We start from the raw sequence: 15,693 nt of genomic DNA, 5'->3' as shown, positions 1-15,693 counted from the left end.
ATCCATGGCCTTTCCATTTAAATTGGCAAAACATTAAGGGCACACAAAGCCGCCATGCCCAGAGTTGTGTGAATCCCCCATATCCTGGCAGCTTGTCATTTGCACAAACATCTTGATGTGCTCTAGAATGTGACCTTCTGGTAGAGCCCGGTCTCTATTTCAGACTTGGAAGCTAGAGGCAAATTTTTGTCTTTGCTACCTATGTCTCTAATTCCACTGAGATATAAAGCTGTGCCCCGAGAAGCTCTTGTTTCTGGTCACGTATTATGTCCTTGGCAGAGCTATAAATCCTCACTGCATTGGCCCCTGTAGCAGACCTCACAGGCTGTCAATCTCATCAAATGCCACCCTGCTCCCACCTCTTCCTGCCTTTTCCTTGCTAATACTTTTGTTCGGATATCTGACATGGAGCAGTGAGCAGGGAAGGCAAGTCTCTTCCCGGAACCTTAGGATGATCATGGCTGACCTCATTCTTCTCTGCCACCGAGTGGTATAGGGGATGGGCACGTGACCCACTTCTGATAGATATAAAGGGAAATCTGTTAGGGGATTCACAGGAAGATTTTCTTCCCTACGAAATGACATAAGATAGCGCCTATGAAGAAGACTCCCTTTCTGTTTGTCCCTTTCCAACCCGTGTAGAATGCTACTGGGTGAGGATGTGACAATGGAGCTGTGTGAAAGGTAAGACCATGTGTGAAAGGTGAAGAGGGTTGCAGAGATTCTCTCTTGGCTTGGAACCACCTACCTCCAGACTTCTTGTTATATGAGATAATTAAATGACTGTAGTGCATGCACTGCATGAGTTGAGTTTTCTATTACTAGAAATCAAAGGCATTCCTAATTATCCCTCACTATTTCTGAATTACCTAAGAGGCAAAGTCTCAGGCTGTTGGTGAACCACAGGTCACCATCATTCCCACCAACAGGAAGTGAAGCTGGCCTTCACTCATCTCACAGACAGAGGAGAGGAGGGACTCACTCGAAGAGTCAAAGCTATTCCTACAGGGCTTAAACTGGCTCCAGAGCCAGTTAGCCATGGGGTCTCACGTTCCAGGCCCCCAGCATTCAGGCCTGTGATGGTAGCACCAGGCGTTCCCTTCTTAAGTGCTCACACAGTAAACATAAATAAGCCTTGAGCTCATGCCTCCTTAAGTTTCCCACCTCGATTTCAATGACTTGAATTGTTAAAATGGACTCTTTCAAAATTGGGAGGAAACTGACCTTTTCGTTAGTCAGCAATCATGCTGACATGAAATGCCTTCTTTCCTCAACACATTCTTTCTGTCTCTCAGTATTGGTGCCATATGGTCACACTTACTAATAACAATAAAACTCAGAACGAGCAGGGGAGAAAACCAGTTAGGGTTGGCACCTGGCACACTGCTAAGACAGACAGTTCCCAATGCAGGTGAGCTAGACTAACTCTTGAAATCAGAGGCTCTGTTTTTAGATGGGCAAAGCCAGAAGGTCAGCTCCCCGGTGCACTTATATAAACACCATTTCTCGAGCATTATTGCTTCAAGGTGGACCACAAATACTCTGGTGTTTAAAGGATTATAATCAGCTAGGAGCCCTTTCCTTTCCTTCTGTGATTTTCAAGGGTATTTCTAATGCAATCATTTAACCTCAGGGTAAGCCTTTCCATAAATCATTGTCCTGACCACCTCTCCTTAGGAATGTGTGCCTTCTGACACAAACACCTAAATGCTCATAAAACATAGGCGGTGGGGGGGGGGAGAAATGCATGGAAGGAAACAGGAGGTGGCTTACCGCAAGAGGTTTGGGGTGGTGGGTGGAAAACTGACAGTCTAACTTCTCGGATTCGTCGGCTCCGTCCATCTCCCCTTCATCACTCGACAGTCGGCTGGCAAGATCACCTCCAGCTGGGGGCAGAGGGGGTTCGGGAGTGCAGCCACTGTTATTTGAAGATGTGCTGCTGCTTATACTATTTGCAGATGATGGTCTAAAGGCAAAAGAGAACAAACAGAATAAACTTTTCTGAGGTAACGAGACCTACCCAGACTTAACTAGCTCAGAAGGCAGTCCAATTAGCTCTCCTGTCAACAGCAAATCTGCACAAGGAAAGCATTTGGGCTGAGAAGGTTAGCAGCGACCAGCTCTCTACAGATTCGGTGGAGCTGAGGCTCTGTCCTGCTTGAATCTGGGCACGAGGGAAAAAGCCCATAGTGTAAGTGGCATGTAAAATACAGTAGTGTGACAGAGGGTTAATTTAACTGAAAACGAATCTTCCATGAGTTCAGTTATAACTATTCAACCATTTGCATGTAATTTGTACTTCCATGTACTCGCTTCTCTTTGAAAGTGAAGCTTTCAGGAAGATCAACTAGGTAAACAAGTTCAATCAACAAAATATCAGTGATGATGAAAGACGGTCCTACACACACTTTTTTTTTTGTTACTGAACTATGGCTTTATGAAATTATCATATGGCATGAAAAATGGTTTTTTCCCAGTGATGGGGCCATAAGTCCCTTACCCCATACCTAGGCCAGTTTCTTAATATCAAGCCACATGTAATTTAATTGTATCTTCTGAAGATGAATGTTTCCATTTAATTTTTGACAAGCTACTAGACACTCCAGCTGGCATGGTTGGCTCATAGTAGGTGTTAAAGAAATATGTTTCTCAATGAAGGAATAAATGAATTCCAGGTATATAAATAATCCAACATATCTCATCTCAATTATGGCTGAGCTAATAGAAAAGCAATGTCACAGTAAGAGGTGGCACTATACACTTCCCAAGCAGTAAAAACAAAACAAACCAAAACAAAAAGGCAAAAACAAAAACAAAACAAACATAGCCACATCAGTAGAAGAGTTAGAAGAGAAACAGTAAAGTTAGTTGTTTTCACTATTTCTTTACTTTCATCAGGTGATTGACTAGGAAGAAAGGCAGAGAAAAAAAGAAGTTTTAGAGAGAAAAAAAATCAAGATCCTTAAAAAAAAAAATTGATTTTTTGCATTCTTCATTGAAAGCTGCCCTTACAAGTCAGTATTGTTGATTTGTTTCCCTTCTCCCTCGTTTTCACTCTGGATTCTTTGTTGCTTTGAAATCTTTCTAGGTGTCATATACTTGAGTTCAAACCAGAACCCCAAAGCACAGTCATTTAAAAACAAAGCCATCAAGGTGGAAACAACCCAAATGGCCACCAATAGAAGAATGGATAAACAATGGAATATTAGTTAAGTCTCCATACAATGGAATATTAGTTAAGTCTCTAAAAGAAATAAAGTATTTCATTTAGGAATAAAGTATTGATTAACATGCTACAACATGGATAAAACTTGAAGATACTATGCTAAATGAAATAAGCCAGTTACAACAGACAAATATTGTATGCTTTTTATTTTTTTAATATGAGGTACCTAGAACAGTCAAATCCATAAAGACAGAAAGTAGAACCGTGGTTATAGACACTAGAAGAGGGAGAACGAGGAGTTAGTATTTAATGAGTACAGTATGGAATGATGAAAAATTTCTAGACATGGACAGTGGTGATGGTTGCACCACAATGTAAATGTACTTAATGCCACTAAACTGTATAGTTAGAAATGGTTAAAATGGTAAAATTTGTTATGCATATTTTACCACAACAAAAAAACTTACACACACGCAAAAACCCAAAACAAAGCCACAGATAGTTTTTCAGTGTTATTATAAGGACTCTGTTAGTATGAGAGTTTATTATCGACTATCACTTTCCTATACTTATAAAAACAAAGATGCCATTCAACCTGCATGTTAAAAGTCTACAGTACTGAGACCACATCTCCCCAGGATACCTGCATTCCCAGACACCTACTCTCCTGTATCAGAAGGGGCAACCACACTATTTACAGCTGAAGGCCCAAATAGTAAAACAATATTAATAATGCTGAACACATTAAGAAAGAAAACAGTGTCCATAATCCTGCCACTCAAGATGAGGTCCTATTACCATTTTGATTTATATCCTTCCAGACTTCTTTACTGTGCATACATAGGCACATAAATTTTTAAGCAAGAACTGGATCACATTGTATATACTATTTCTAGCTATGCTTTTTTTTTAACCTAGTGATATAGAAATCTTCCCACGTATAGAACTATGTCATTTTTAATATTCCCCAGTATTCCATAGTATGAATATGTCCTAATTTACTTAATTAGTCTATTGATGGACATTTAAGTTGTTCTTAAACTTTCTAGTAGGCACTTTTTGAAGCCTTCCCCACTACAATAGGACCTCCTGTCTTGCAAGAGATAAAAGAGAACTAGATTTTGTTAAGTGTGATAATAGTGTCATGGTTATATAGGAAAATATCTTTATTTTTTAAGGATGCATTTGGAAGTCATTAAAGTTAAAATGCCATGATATCTGCAATTTACTTCAAAATATAACACCAAAAAAAAAATAGACGGAATAAATATAATTGCAAAACCTTAATATTACAATTCTTAAAATTAGGTATAAGGATGTTCATTATATTTTTTTCTTTTCTGTACATGAGAAATATTTAATAAGAAGAATTAAAAAAAAACAAAAGAAAAAGAAAATAAAGTGAGCTAGTAGTACAGGTATATATAAAAATGTGGCTGAAGAGCGTCCTGTTAATAATGGGGCAAATGGATCAAACACACTTATTTCCTCTCCCTCCCAAAATCCTACTAAAGTCACAGTAAAGGAATAAAAAGGCATTAGTCCGAAAGAATAAAAAGATCAGCAGAAATATGTTGATAGTTAGGTGATGACTTCCCAGCCTCCATTTAATCCCCAAATCAGTAACGGAATCTCATTCATCTTGCTCATGATTGGTTTGGGAAAGGGCATAAGAAACAAAAGAAAATGTTTTTTTTTTTTTTGAGGAGGGGATATTTTTGCGAAGATTTTTTTCATCTTTAAAAAGAGACATGAGGAAAATGTGGTCTCCATCGTCACTGGACCTTGTTTTATCCGCATGTACCTGAAAGAGCTGCAACCTTCTTGCTACAGACTTTGAAGATGGAGTCAAAAGACTGAAGAGAAAAGTGTGGAACGAAAGATGAGCAGAGAGACAGAGCCAATTCCTGATCTCTGGGGACTTTTACCTCTGGACTTCTTGTCACATGTGTTAAGGGATTTTGTAATTATTTAAGTGTTTAGTAAGACTAGGTTTTCTGCTACTTGCACCTAAAGAATCCCAACCGATGTAAGTGTGAACATGAGATTTTAACATATTTTTAGAAGACAGAATGTGGCTGGAGAAAGGCGTGTTAACTGATGGGAAAGGAACTGACCTACCTAAAACCTCTGAGAGGCAGGGCACCTGGAGTTACCTAGAGCTGCAAAAGTCATGGGTGAGGTGAGGACTAAACATAGAGGGAGAGTTGAAAGTCTTAGTATGTGGTAGCTGGACTTACAGGTCATTACTGCTACTTCATACAGCCAGGTGACTCACCATCTGCCAGGATACCCTCCCCCGCTAATTAGCTTTCCAAGAAAACAAAGCTTACTCTCTAGAGAAACTGAACTGGAGAGACTCTAGACATAGGGCCACCAGGTTCAGCAGAGATCAGGAGTGAGGCACAGGGCTGGAAACAGGGTAACTGTGGGCAACTGTGGGCTATCCCTGGTCAGGTCCTTAGTCGGCACTTCCAGAATGCCTATTATTACCAGGCACATCACCAGGCAAGATTCTTCCTTGAGAAAATGAATAAGCCCAGAGAAAGGGTTTCCAGATCTTGCCTTTGGGACTCCACCAACAAAAGGCTGATTGGTGACCTGATGACCTTTTGGTTGATAGTCCTACATATGGTAAGTAGTCCTTCCAACCAGCCTGTTAAAGCCTCTCTTCTAAATATGAATAGTTAGGGATCAGTAAACATTCCTGGAACATCTCCAACATGAGACTGACCAACCAAATATCAAACACATGTAGAAAATAAACCTGGAGGAAATGAAGACAATGAAGGAAAGAGGAAAAACTAAAACAAACAAACAAACAAAACCAAACCCCTTTCTTCAAAGATGTTAGCATGGAATTACCTTTGCAAAATGATAGTCTCTCATAGAATATCTCATAGGATATTATAAGAAGAAATCAGATTTTAAAAATCCTGAAAATTAAAAAAGCAAATCATAAATTGATTATTTAATATACAGTTTTGAAGGTAAAGAAAATCTCTTAGAAAATAAAATAAGAAATTAAGAGAGACAACAGGAGAAAAGAGGTAAGAGAATGAAAAGTTTAGAGCAAAAGGTCCAACATCCCACTAATAGTTGGTCAAGAACGAGAATAATGACAATAGTAGAAAGAAAATTATCCAAGATGTAACAGAGGAAAATATTCTAGAAACAGGTGCTTCCAGATTGAAAGGATCTACTGCATGCCTAGTGCAATAATAATAAAAAAAAAAAAAAAAAAAAGACCTACGTCAAGAGTAATCCCTGTGAAATTTCGGAATCCCAGTCTTCTGAGATAAAAACTGGTCATGGCAAAGAAACTGGAATCAGAACGACATTAAGCTTATCAATAAAAACCTCTGATAATAAAAGTCAGTGAAAAAATGTCTCCAAATTCTGTAGGAAAATGATTTTCAATCTAGTTATATACTCAGACTATCAATTAAGTGTGAGGGTAGAATAAAAACATTTTCAAGTGTGTAAGGATTCTAAAAATTGACCTCCCATGCATCTTTCCACAGGAAGCTAGTGGAGGAGATATTCCATCAAAACAAAGGAACAAACCCAGAGAAAGGAAGGCAATGGGATCCAAGAAACAGGTGCTCTAAGACAGAGAGGCTAAAGAGAGTTCCAGGATAGCAGGGACTACCAGTTTTCGTTCTAAGTCTTTTGGAACTATTTGCCTATATTACTTTGGTTAAAAAATAAAGTTTAATTAAGAAGAAAAAACATGGGTGAAACACTCAATAATAAGTTCCAGTTGCCAGATAGAAAAGAGGAGATGAAGGGAGGAGAATCCTGGAGAATAGAGATGAGCATGGAAACTGTACTCTAGAGCAGAATTGGATCTGAGAGCAAAGGCAGAAACATGAATGAATGGTGGTGTGCAGATATGTACACATGCACACCAAGGAGAAGGAGCTCTGAATCTTTTCTTTTGTGAGATTGTTTCACTCAGGATGTATGCATCCTTCTGGAGATGATGGTGTGGTAGATGGTTTCAGGACTTTCCAGCTCTGATCACTGCACTCCAAGGTGCAACCTGGAGGGAAGGAGTTTGTTGGTACCAGCCTGTGTCTCAGAAAAGACAAGGCCTGGTGAGGAGTGACAGAGAATGGGGTAACTAGTCATTCGAAAGTGTTGACAAAGTCACTCAAGTTTAAGCTTCCACCCACCTCTCCTCCCTCAGCACTACAACATCCTTCCTCTCTCTACTTGCCAGTTTGACCTAAAGACAACGTATGCGATGATGGTCCCTGTTCAGTTCCACTCAGGGAAACTTGGAGAAAGTTCCCACCCCTACCACTTTGAGGAAGTGTGAACATCAGTCTGTCTGAGTGCTTTGAGGAAGAGAGTGTAAGGCAATTGATCTTAATTGAGTCCTTACTGTGTGCTAGGCATGTCATGTATATTTTCTAATCCAAGTTACCCACTGCCTTAGGTGCATTTAACTACATTTCTCTACATATTATCTACATTTCTCAGATGAGGAAATTGGTTGCAAAGCTAATAAGAGATTGAAATGAGACTGCACTGTGCTTGACTTCAAAGCTCCCCATATTGGGAAATGAATGTAGAAAAAGCACAGGGACAAACATAAGTCAGGGAAAGAAATGGCTTATGGTTTGGTAATAACAGTATCCTAATTACTTATAACTGAAGTTGTTTTCGCTCCAGACTCATCCGCTCCTTTTCAGGTACCTAAGACCTTCTGTCTCTCTCCCTGCTGCCCTTGTCTGTCTAAAAGTCAATGGATTTTGCCATTTTAAGAATAGATGTGTGAGCATCCTCAAGACAGAGGGGGATGTGTCCAGATTTTGTCAGCACTGGCTTCTACAGCTGACCGTTCTCTGTCCCTCCCAGGGGCCAGAGCCTGGCTTGTCAGAGCCCAGTTCAATCTTCTGCCCTCCTTCCCTGTTGTCAATAGAGTTCCTGATGGGTGTGGCCGAACTGGTCATTCATAGCCCTTGGGCTCTTTGTGTCGAGTAATTTTCTCCCTTAGAGTTGGGGGCGAGGAAACAGAGCATATGGGTATGTTATTCAAGAGACCCCAAGTTGGGGGACAGAGGCCAAAAGGACAGGTGGAAATCCGGTGCCACCAAAGACTGTATTTACTCACATTGCTTTCCCATTGGATACCACTACCATTTACTAACAGCCACCATAATTCAGTGTTTATTATGAGCTTGGTACTTTATCTCACTTAATTCTTCTTAGCTCCATTTTACAGATGAGCAAGTCGAGGCTAGAGAGACTAAGAAACATGACTAAGCTCACCTAGTTAGTAAGCATGAAGTTGAGATACACACTTCTAATCCTGTTCTGACTCCTGTTTTATCTATCTTTAACTTTTCCAGTTCTAGACCTGAGTTCCTTTTTAGAAACCCCTAACAAAAATGGGTTGCAATTTGAGAATATAAAAGTGAAATATTTTTCAAGATTACCAAAATAATACATAAGAAATAAATTCTCACACGTTAGCATTTCCAACAAAAGGAATTTCACAATTGGGAAGGGATTACAATAATTCTATTCATGTGTGATAATTTTTTGCCAATTATAGATAATTAGTATAATTGAAATATCTATTATGTGTATCATTAATATGAGTAAAATATTTTTTTAAAGTTTTATGTGATTACAACATGAAACACTGATCAATCTCTGACTGCATGGGGCTCATCTTAATCTAAAACAAATGAAAGAGGATGTTATTCCCCACTAACACTGGACCACAGTCTACCCCTGAGTTTTCCAGTGCCCATATTTACTTTGAAAAGCATCCCCAAAAATTATTGTTACCAACACTTGTAACGCTCTCCTTTGCCTCTCCCTTTTTTCCGAGACATCCCTTTGGCTGATTAACCTCACTCTTTCTTCAGCTTCTGTAAGAGAACACGAACACCTGGTATTTCTCTATCCATAGACATTCCCCTGAAAATTAAACCAAAAAGGAACAGAAAGAAGAAGCTATTAAGCCTCCACTGCCTGTTTTATTTTTTAAAGGCTGCCCCTAGCTTCTGTGAAGTTAGGTACTACCAGCTTGGGCGAGAAGTTCCTTCATCAGTCAAAATTGAAAGAAATGTATAATAAAAGAGAGTTTTCAAACTGGGTCCCCTGGAGTCCTTGGGGGCATACAAGATGATCTCTCAGAGGACCTAAGAGACATGGGCTCTGGGTACAGGTAGGTCTGCTTTTATATTGGGTACCCTGTTAGGTTTTGTGGGGATGAAAAAGTTCTACAACAAAAAGTTTGAAAGCCACTGTATATAATATCAAAGCCTTTCCCAGAACTTTGGAATAGAACCGTCTTCCTAACTCTAAAGCAAGGGTACTAGCCCTCACCAGCAACCGACATTCCAGTGAGAAGTAATTAGAAAATGACCTTGCAAAACGAGGGGGCAAGGAAAGTGGCATGTAAATGGATGACAACAACACGACAATGATTATGATAATGGAAATGTGTGTGGGCTGCGATTCCATCTGACTGCGTCCTCCTGAATGCCTAAAGCTGAGGTCGGCCATTGCTACGGAGGGACTCTGGCTGTCGAACCGGGTCAGGCTTGTACCAAACTGAAAGGTATGAGGCTGAGAACCTGGTAGATCAGTAGCAACTGTCATTAAATACTTGCTTTTTCTTCAAAAATCAACTCTTTCCCTTTCTTTCATAACTTAATGCCTACTTGCTGACTAGACCCTTTGAGATTCACACTGTATGCATTAAAAATCATCAGCTAATACTACAATCTGTACTTCTCATATTGTATTATTAATGTTTCCTTTTCACGACATTATGGATATTGGAGTCTTATCTCATCTTCTAAACTCTTAAAAACAAGGCTCTAGTTTCATTCATCTCTGTACCCCTGCCTGCGAGTAGCTAACATAGTACCTTGCTTACGAAGAAAGCACTCAATAAATATTTTTGAATGAAGGGTTTCCTGTCCTGTCACCGAGAAATTAGTCTGCTGCTCAATATGGCACTCCACTGCCCATCAAAACAGACATGCGTGAATTTAAAATTACTCTTAATTCAAATGAGTTTAATTTTCTTTTCTGTTCTTTCCTTCTGTCCAGAACAACCAAATAAAACCTCAGACAGGTGGGCTCAGCTTTCTGGGTGTGCAGGAAAATATAAGCCTCTGTTATGCTAATTTTCCCTTCACTTAGGTCATCGAAGAAGAGTTGTAGAAAAAATTCAAACTGTTGTGACAAATGGGCTCTTAAGTGAGCTGATTACCCTATCTGCCCAGGTATTCCTCACTCTTTGCTCCAGGAATCTTCAACTAATCTAAAAACTCAGGCAGCCAGGAAGTCGCCCCGGTGGCTGATGTGTCATCCTTCCAGGTATTTCTTTCTAGCTTACTCTTGTTCTGATATAGGTTTGCTATGAAGGATGATGACGACAACAATGACGGCAATAGTGACAATAATGATGACGGCAGTCAAATCCATTGAATACTATCCGGCAGGCACTGGGATGAACCCCTTAATGCCCATTATCTCGTTTAAACCGCGCAACTGCCTTATGAGGCAGGACTATTACCACTTCCATTTAACACGTGATCAGACCACTCATGACCCAGCAAGGCAGAGTCCCTCGACCAAGGACTCTGGGCTTCTATCGCCACGGTGGGACTTACCTAGGAAGCACTGAGTTAGGTGGCCTGGATTTTGCAGGGGATGCGACTTTAGGTTCCAGCCCAGAGCTCCCTGAAGATCCTGGCAGAGAGTCCTGCACCGACCCTGACTGGTTCGGAAGTACTTCCCTTGCCGAAGTCAGGAGATGCTCTTTATCTTTAACTTCTTTTTCCCGGGACTTGGCTTTGTGTTCCGCCAGGAGGAGGTCAAATTGCTTTTTCCTACCCGGGACTGCCCTTCGATGGCTCAGCGAATGTGTCTAAGGAGAAGAGAGATGAAAAGCACAGCCTCTTTGATCAGCACATAAACCTGCTTCCCCAGGCCCTCCATCTCAGAAACAGCAATTCATGAGAATTTAGAGGTGCTTGAAAAGTGAACTTCAAGGCAACGGCTCCTGTCCTGTGGCTGGGAAGAGCAGAGACCACACAAATGCAACCGTGCCCTACTCTCTTGGCGTTAAGAAGCCAAAGCTGCCTCCAAAAAGGGCATAAGATGATGAGCTTCAGTGCAGAACCCAGGAAAACCTCTCTGAGGAAAGGCCACCGTGAAGGAGTGCTAGAGTTAATCCAGGTGCAGGTGGTAGGTTCACTTTGGCCCAGACACACGGAGCCACCAAGCAGAGAGGGCCACCGCCTCGATCCCAAGAAGCACTAGCAGTTCAGTATGAAATATGTGGCTGGGGGCTACCCAGTGGCGGCAGCCTTGGGTCAGCTGTCCGCCTGGCTACCCCGGCGTGGCTGGATCAGGGGCGCGGCAGACCGTCCTCCCGTCCAGGGCTGCCGTTCAGGGCGCTGCTGCCGCCGCCGCCGCTCCTGCATACATTAAAACGTAGCAGGGTTTAGAACCGCCTGTGAGTGCCTATAAATACAATTTACTGTCTGGCCTCACAAGTAACAGGGGAAGCCTTTTTTTTTTTTTTCTTCTTAAAAAGCCAGCCAGCTTGAGGCAGGCACTCTGCTACCATGGAAGAGAAGAAAGCATTTCCCTTACAAAGAACAGCTGGGGGTCATGTCGAGGTTCCACACCCTGCCGTGTGCAGAGAGTGGCATGCAAACATTTTGACAAAGGCCCCAGCGAGAGCAGGAAGTATTTTTTATGGAAAGAGAAATACCTTGCAGGTGAGGGATCTTGTGCAAGGTTTCTTTGTCTCGGGATCCAATACTCCACAGTGTTTATTTGGGTCAAATTCTCTCTCTGGTTTAAGAAACAAACAAAAAATATAAGAAAAAAGGAGACTAAATAGGATTTGGCATTAAGACTACATTAAAAAAAACGCACATTTGCACCAACAAGTGAGACATTGTCAGGCAATCTGTTTTTTTTTTTTCTCTTTTTCTTTTTCCAACCAACTGCTAAAATGCTTCGAGAACCACTCAGGGGAAAATTGTGCACCCTCTGAACCAGAGTTCCAAAGTCCAGCTTCGGTAAGGATGCGGAATGTAGCGCAGGGCGCGGGGAGTGGGGTGGGGCGCGGTGCGCACTGGGAGGGAAGCACCATGCTGCTCTCACGCTTTATTTCACTTGAAATGGTTTTTCAGATACTTGGCCCTTTGGGCATAGTTGGCTGCGGACCAGGGAGAGCCACCTGAGGCCCAAGGGTCACTTTTTCTTGGGTGGCTTCAAGAGTATACACCCTCCCCCACCCCCATCCTGCCTTCCTGTTCATTTTAGCCATTTAAGTAGGAGACTATTCCTTGACATGTCAGTGTGACCTGCTTCTCTCCTGCTTTGCAAAGTGCTCAGCACAAGGCTTTCCAGACAGCTTAGTTGACCAGAAAATTTGTTTACCTGATTCAAGAACGTTTTGGTAGTGTCATAGGCAGGGGCAGGGATAAGTCTGAGTATGTGCCTTACGTGGGTCTAAACTTGAAGGTGCAGAGGGCGGAGCCTGCTAGTCTCACCGCTTTGGCCCGCTCTGCCCCAGTACAGGGCCTGTTACTCCAAGTGAGAATGAGCCAGGGCAAGCTAAACCCTTGAGATGGCTGCAGAGAGGCCAGGCTTTCCCCAGTGTGTGCCTTCCCACTGGACTGTTGAGTTTACTTGTAAGGAACTTGTTTTCTTTAGGCCCATTTTGGATCCTTCGTCCCCCCTGGATTACAAAAATGTTCTCCTCCCTCAGAAAATGAGGGGCTGTGAAGCAAATCTCTTAAGGACCCTTTAGGCTTTAAAGTTCCACCCCTCAGATGGCCTGTGCTGTTTCTGAAAGGCACCCAGCAAACACCTGCCTCCTGCAGAGCAGGAATGACACAGCTCTTCTGGGCATTCAGGGAGAATGTTGGTGGGTGGGTGAGGGGTAAGTATAAATTTGGTGGTGTCCTTAAGAGTCTTGAATAGCTGCAAATAAAAAAGAGGTTACCTAGCCTGAAAATGTGTCTGAAATTGGTGGGGTAAACTCTGAGCATAATAAATTAATGTGTTCTATTTTTGAAGGAAGATTTGGGGATCATGGGGTGGTTGAGATGGTGGTAACGATAAGTATGCAACAAAACCATTCTTATTTCCATGACAGATTCCCTGGTTGGCTATCAAAATGCCTCCTGCCCCTTTTGTTTTCTTCCTTCTTCTTCCTACTCTTCTTCTTCTTCTTCTTTTTTTTTTAAAAGCTTCACTTTTAAGAATAGAAAATGGCTAGACCTGGAGATGCCCATTTCCTATGAGCCTGTCAGCCCACTGAGGAGTGCCTGGGTGCCAGGCCCCAGGCTGCCCTTCCCTTGGGCCTGTCAGTCATACCCGTGCCCAGATCCACACCCGACCTCATGCTGGCCGGGAACTGAGCAGGTTGTTTGGCTAGAGTAAGAGCTGGCTGCCAAATGTGAAAGTGAGACAGAAACAAGCGAAAGACCCAATGAGACGAAACAATCAACAAAATGCAAAACCAACAAATAGCAAAAAATCCCCAAACGACTTCAGATTGGGGAGCAGCCTGAAAGCCATGGTCATGTTTGTACCATGACAAGGAACCACGGCCTATGGGCGCTGTGCCCAGCCAGGCCCACTGGTTTTTCCAGGGATGCTGCCCCCCACCTCTGTAGAGTGAAACTGAATGTTCCCAGCAGGGGGAGAGCCAGGAGGAGGCGGGGGCCCCTATCTGCACAGGGAGGCCCCACGATGCTCAAAGAGAGCAGTGGGCTCTACCTTCCTTGATAATGGGTGAGCAGTACATGGAGAGATTTTCAAGGTATAATACCAGTGTCATTTCAATGCTTCGGGCCTGAGGTATTTTTAGAATAACTTTTTAAAAAAGTTACAGATATAAGATAGAAAAACTGAAATACAAAAAAATATGAAGTAGAAAATAAAAATGACCCACAATTTTGGGGTACTTAATAAGCATGCTCACACCAGAAGACATAGTTACTTTCTCACAATATTTTCTTTCTCGCAATATTTTCTTTTTTTCTGGTCAACATTAGATAAATGTCCACAGTGTGTGAATTAATTGTGAAGCATATTTTGGTCTTTTGGAAAAAGCAGAACTGCTAGATTTAGTTTTACAACAAATTCAAGGCAAATGTCACCCACGTGGGGGCCCCTAAAGGCAATCATCTCCTCAAAGGCTGGCCATGTACACCTTTCGGGTACCCCACGAGCCTGTTCAGATAATCAAGGGGGTACATCTAAGGGATACTCCCCAATATCTCATCTGCTGTGCTAGCCTGAGCATTCCCAAATAGAAATCCCAACCGGTTATGTGGGAAAGGCAGTTGTAGACATAGACCACATAATCAGCCTGGAAAGCAATCAAGCCAAAGGAGAGAGGTCATGCTTTTCTGTGGGGCAGTCACCGAGGGGACTGTCCCAAGCCGGCCCTGAGCTACTATGAGATGTCGCTGTGGGTTGTCTGACTTTGTGGTAGGGAGGTGTCTATAAAACCCAGGGGCAGTTCAGCCTGACAACATGGCGACACGACCGTGGGACCTGTGGACTCTGCTGTGGCTGGTGCAGAGCATCCTGCCTCCTGGGTCACTAGGGGTAACGCCTGCTGAGCACCAAGCCTCGTCTGGCCCGGGAATGAGAACAGGCTCTCACTGGCATTTTCAAGTGGGGCCCTGTTTGCAGGTAAACTCCACGTCCCCCTTAAGACGAAACAGACCTGCTGAATTATAAGAACACATCACTCCTTGGTTATGGATGTGACTCAATTTCAGTCTAATCATGAGCCAGACTCAAAAGACAGACACATACCTGAAAGTCTCCTGTAAGGCTTGTTGTTGTTTTTGGTGCCGTTTTGGTGTTTCTTGTCTAGTGTGGAGGACAAAATTCCTTTGCCATTTAAGATCTTCTCTGGGGAAGGTGGCACTGACTTGGACATCAAGACCGGCTTAATCAAGGGTGGGGTGGAGACAGCCGAGGACGAGGTGGAACAGGCGGTGACCGCAGCAGTGGTTGTAGAGTTCATTTTGACATTGGCACCATCTGCCTTCACTAGGTTAGGAATTTTCTCTAAACTGACTACAGGAACCGGAACACTGAAAAATAAATGAACAAACATGCACAATTGTTTTCTTTGATGCATCTGGTTTGCTGAGAAGCTATACTCTCTTATCATTATCAGAACACTTCCTTATCACTTATTTATACTCCTCCTATAAGCTAGCAGCATGATTCCAGTTTTGATGGGAGTGAGATTTGTGCCTTGCAAAGGACCAACAGGGGGTGCGAGGCTGGCGCAGTGCCAGGGATGGCATCGGAGCTGACTGATTACCTCCCGTACCCGTTGTCTCCATAGATCCTGCAGCTCCCCCTTCACAGTTCTTATATGTCGGCTGTCTCGGAGACAGCACCTTGGGAAGAACAGGGTGCCTGCTGTGAAGCTCAGGAAGAGATGCTGTTTGTGCTCTGAAGATGGTGTGCCACCGTGCCACTTGCTGAATCACACCCCT

The 15,693-nt window shown here is 42.6% G+C and overlaps 1 protein-coding gene across 10 annotated transcripts in view; it reads right to left on the bottom strand.

Annotated features, from left to right (window-relative positions):
- The window catches only part of ATXN7L1 (ataxin 7 like 1), a 219,884-nt gene that overhangs the window by 14,619 nt on the left and 189,572 nt on the right, over positions 1 to 15,693 (bottom strand). For all 10 annotated transcript variants that reach the window (XM_023537973.1, XM_011372511.2, XM_023537976.1 and 7 more), the window contains 4 exons: positions 14,996 to 15,279; positions 11,922 to 12,004; positions 10,813 to 11,069; positions 1,774 to 1,966 (listed from right to left, as the gene is read on the bottom strand). In XM_023537973.1, coding sequence (XP_023393741.1) covers positions 1,774 to 1,966; positions 10,813 to 11,069; positions 11,922 to 12,004; positions 14,996 to 15,279 — 817 coding nt within the window. The remainder of the gene's footprint in view (positions 1 to 1,773; positions 1,967 to 10,812; positions 11,070 to 11,921; positions 12,005 to 14,995; positions 15,280 to 15,693) is intronic.

Source organism: Pteropus vampyrus, unplaced genomic scaffold, assembly GCF_000151845.1.
Source record: "Pteropus vampyrus isolate Shadow unplaced genomic scaffold, Pvam_2.0 Scaffold208, whole genome shotgun sequence".
NCBI lineage: Eukaryota > Metazoa > Chordata > Mammalia > Chiroptera > Pteropodidae > Pteropus > Pteropus vampyrus.
This window is presented reverse-complemented; position numbering and strand designations above follow the sequence as displayed.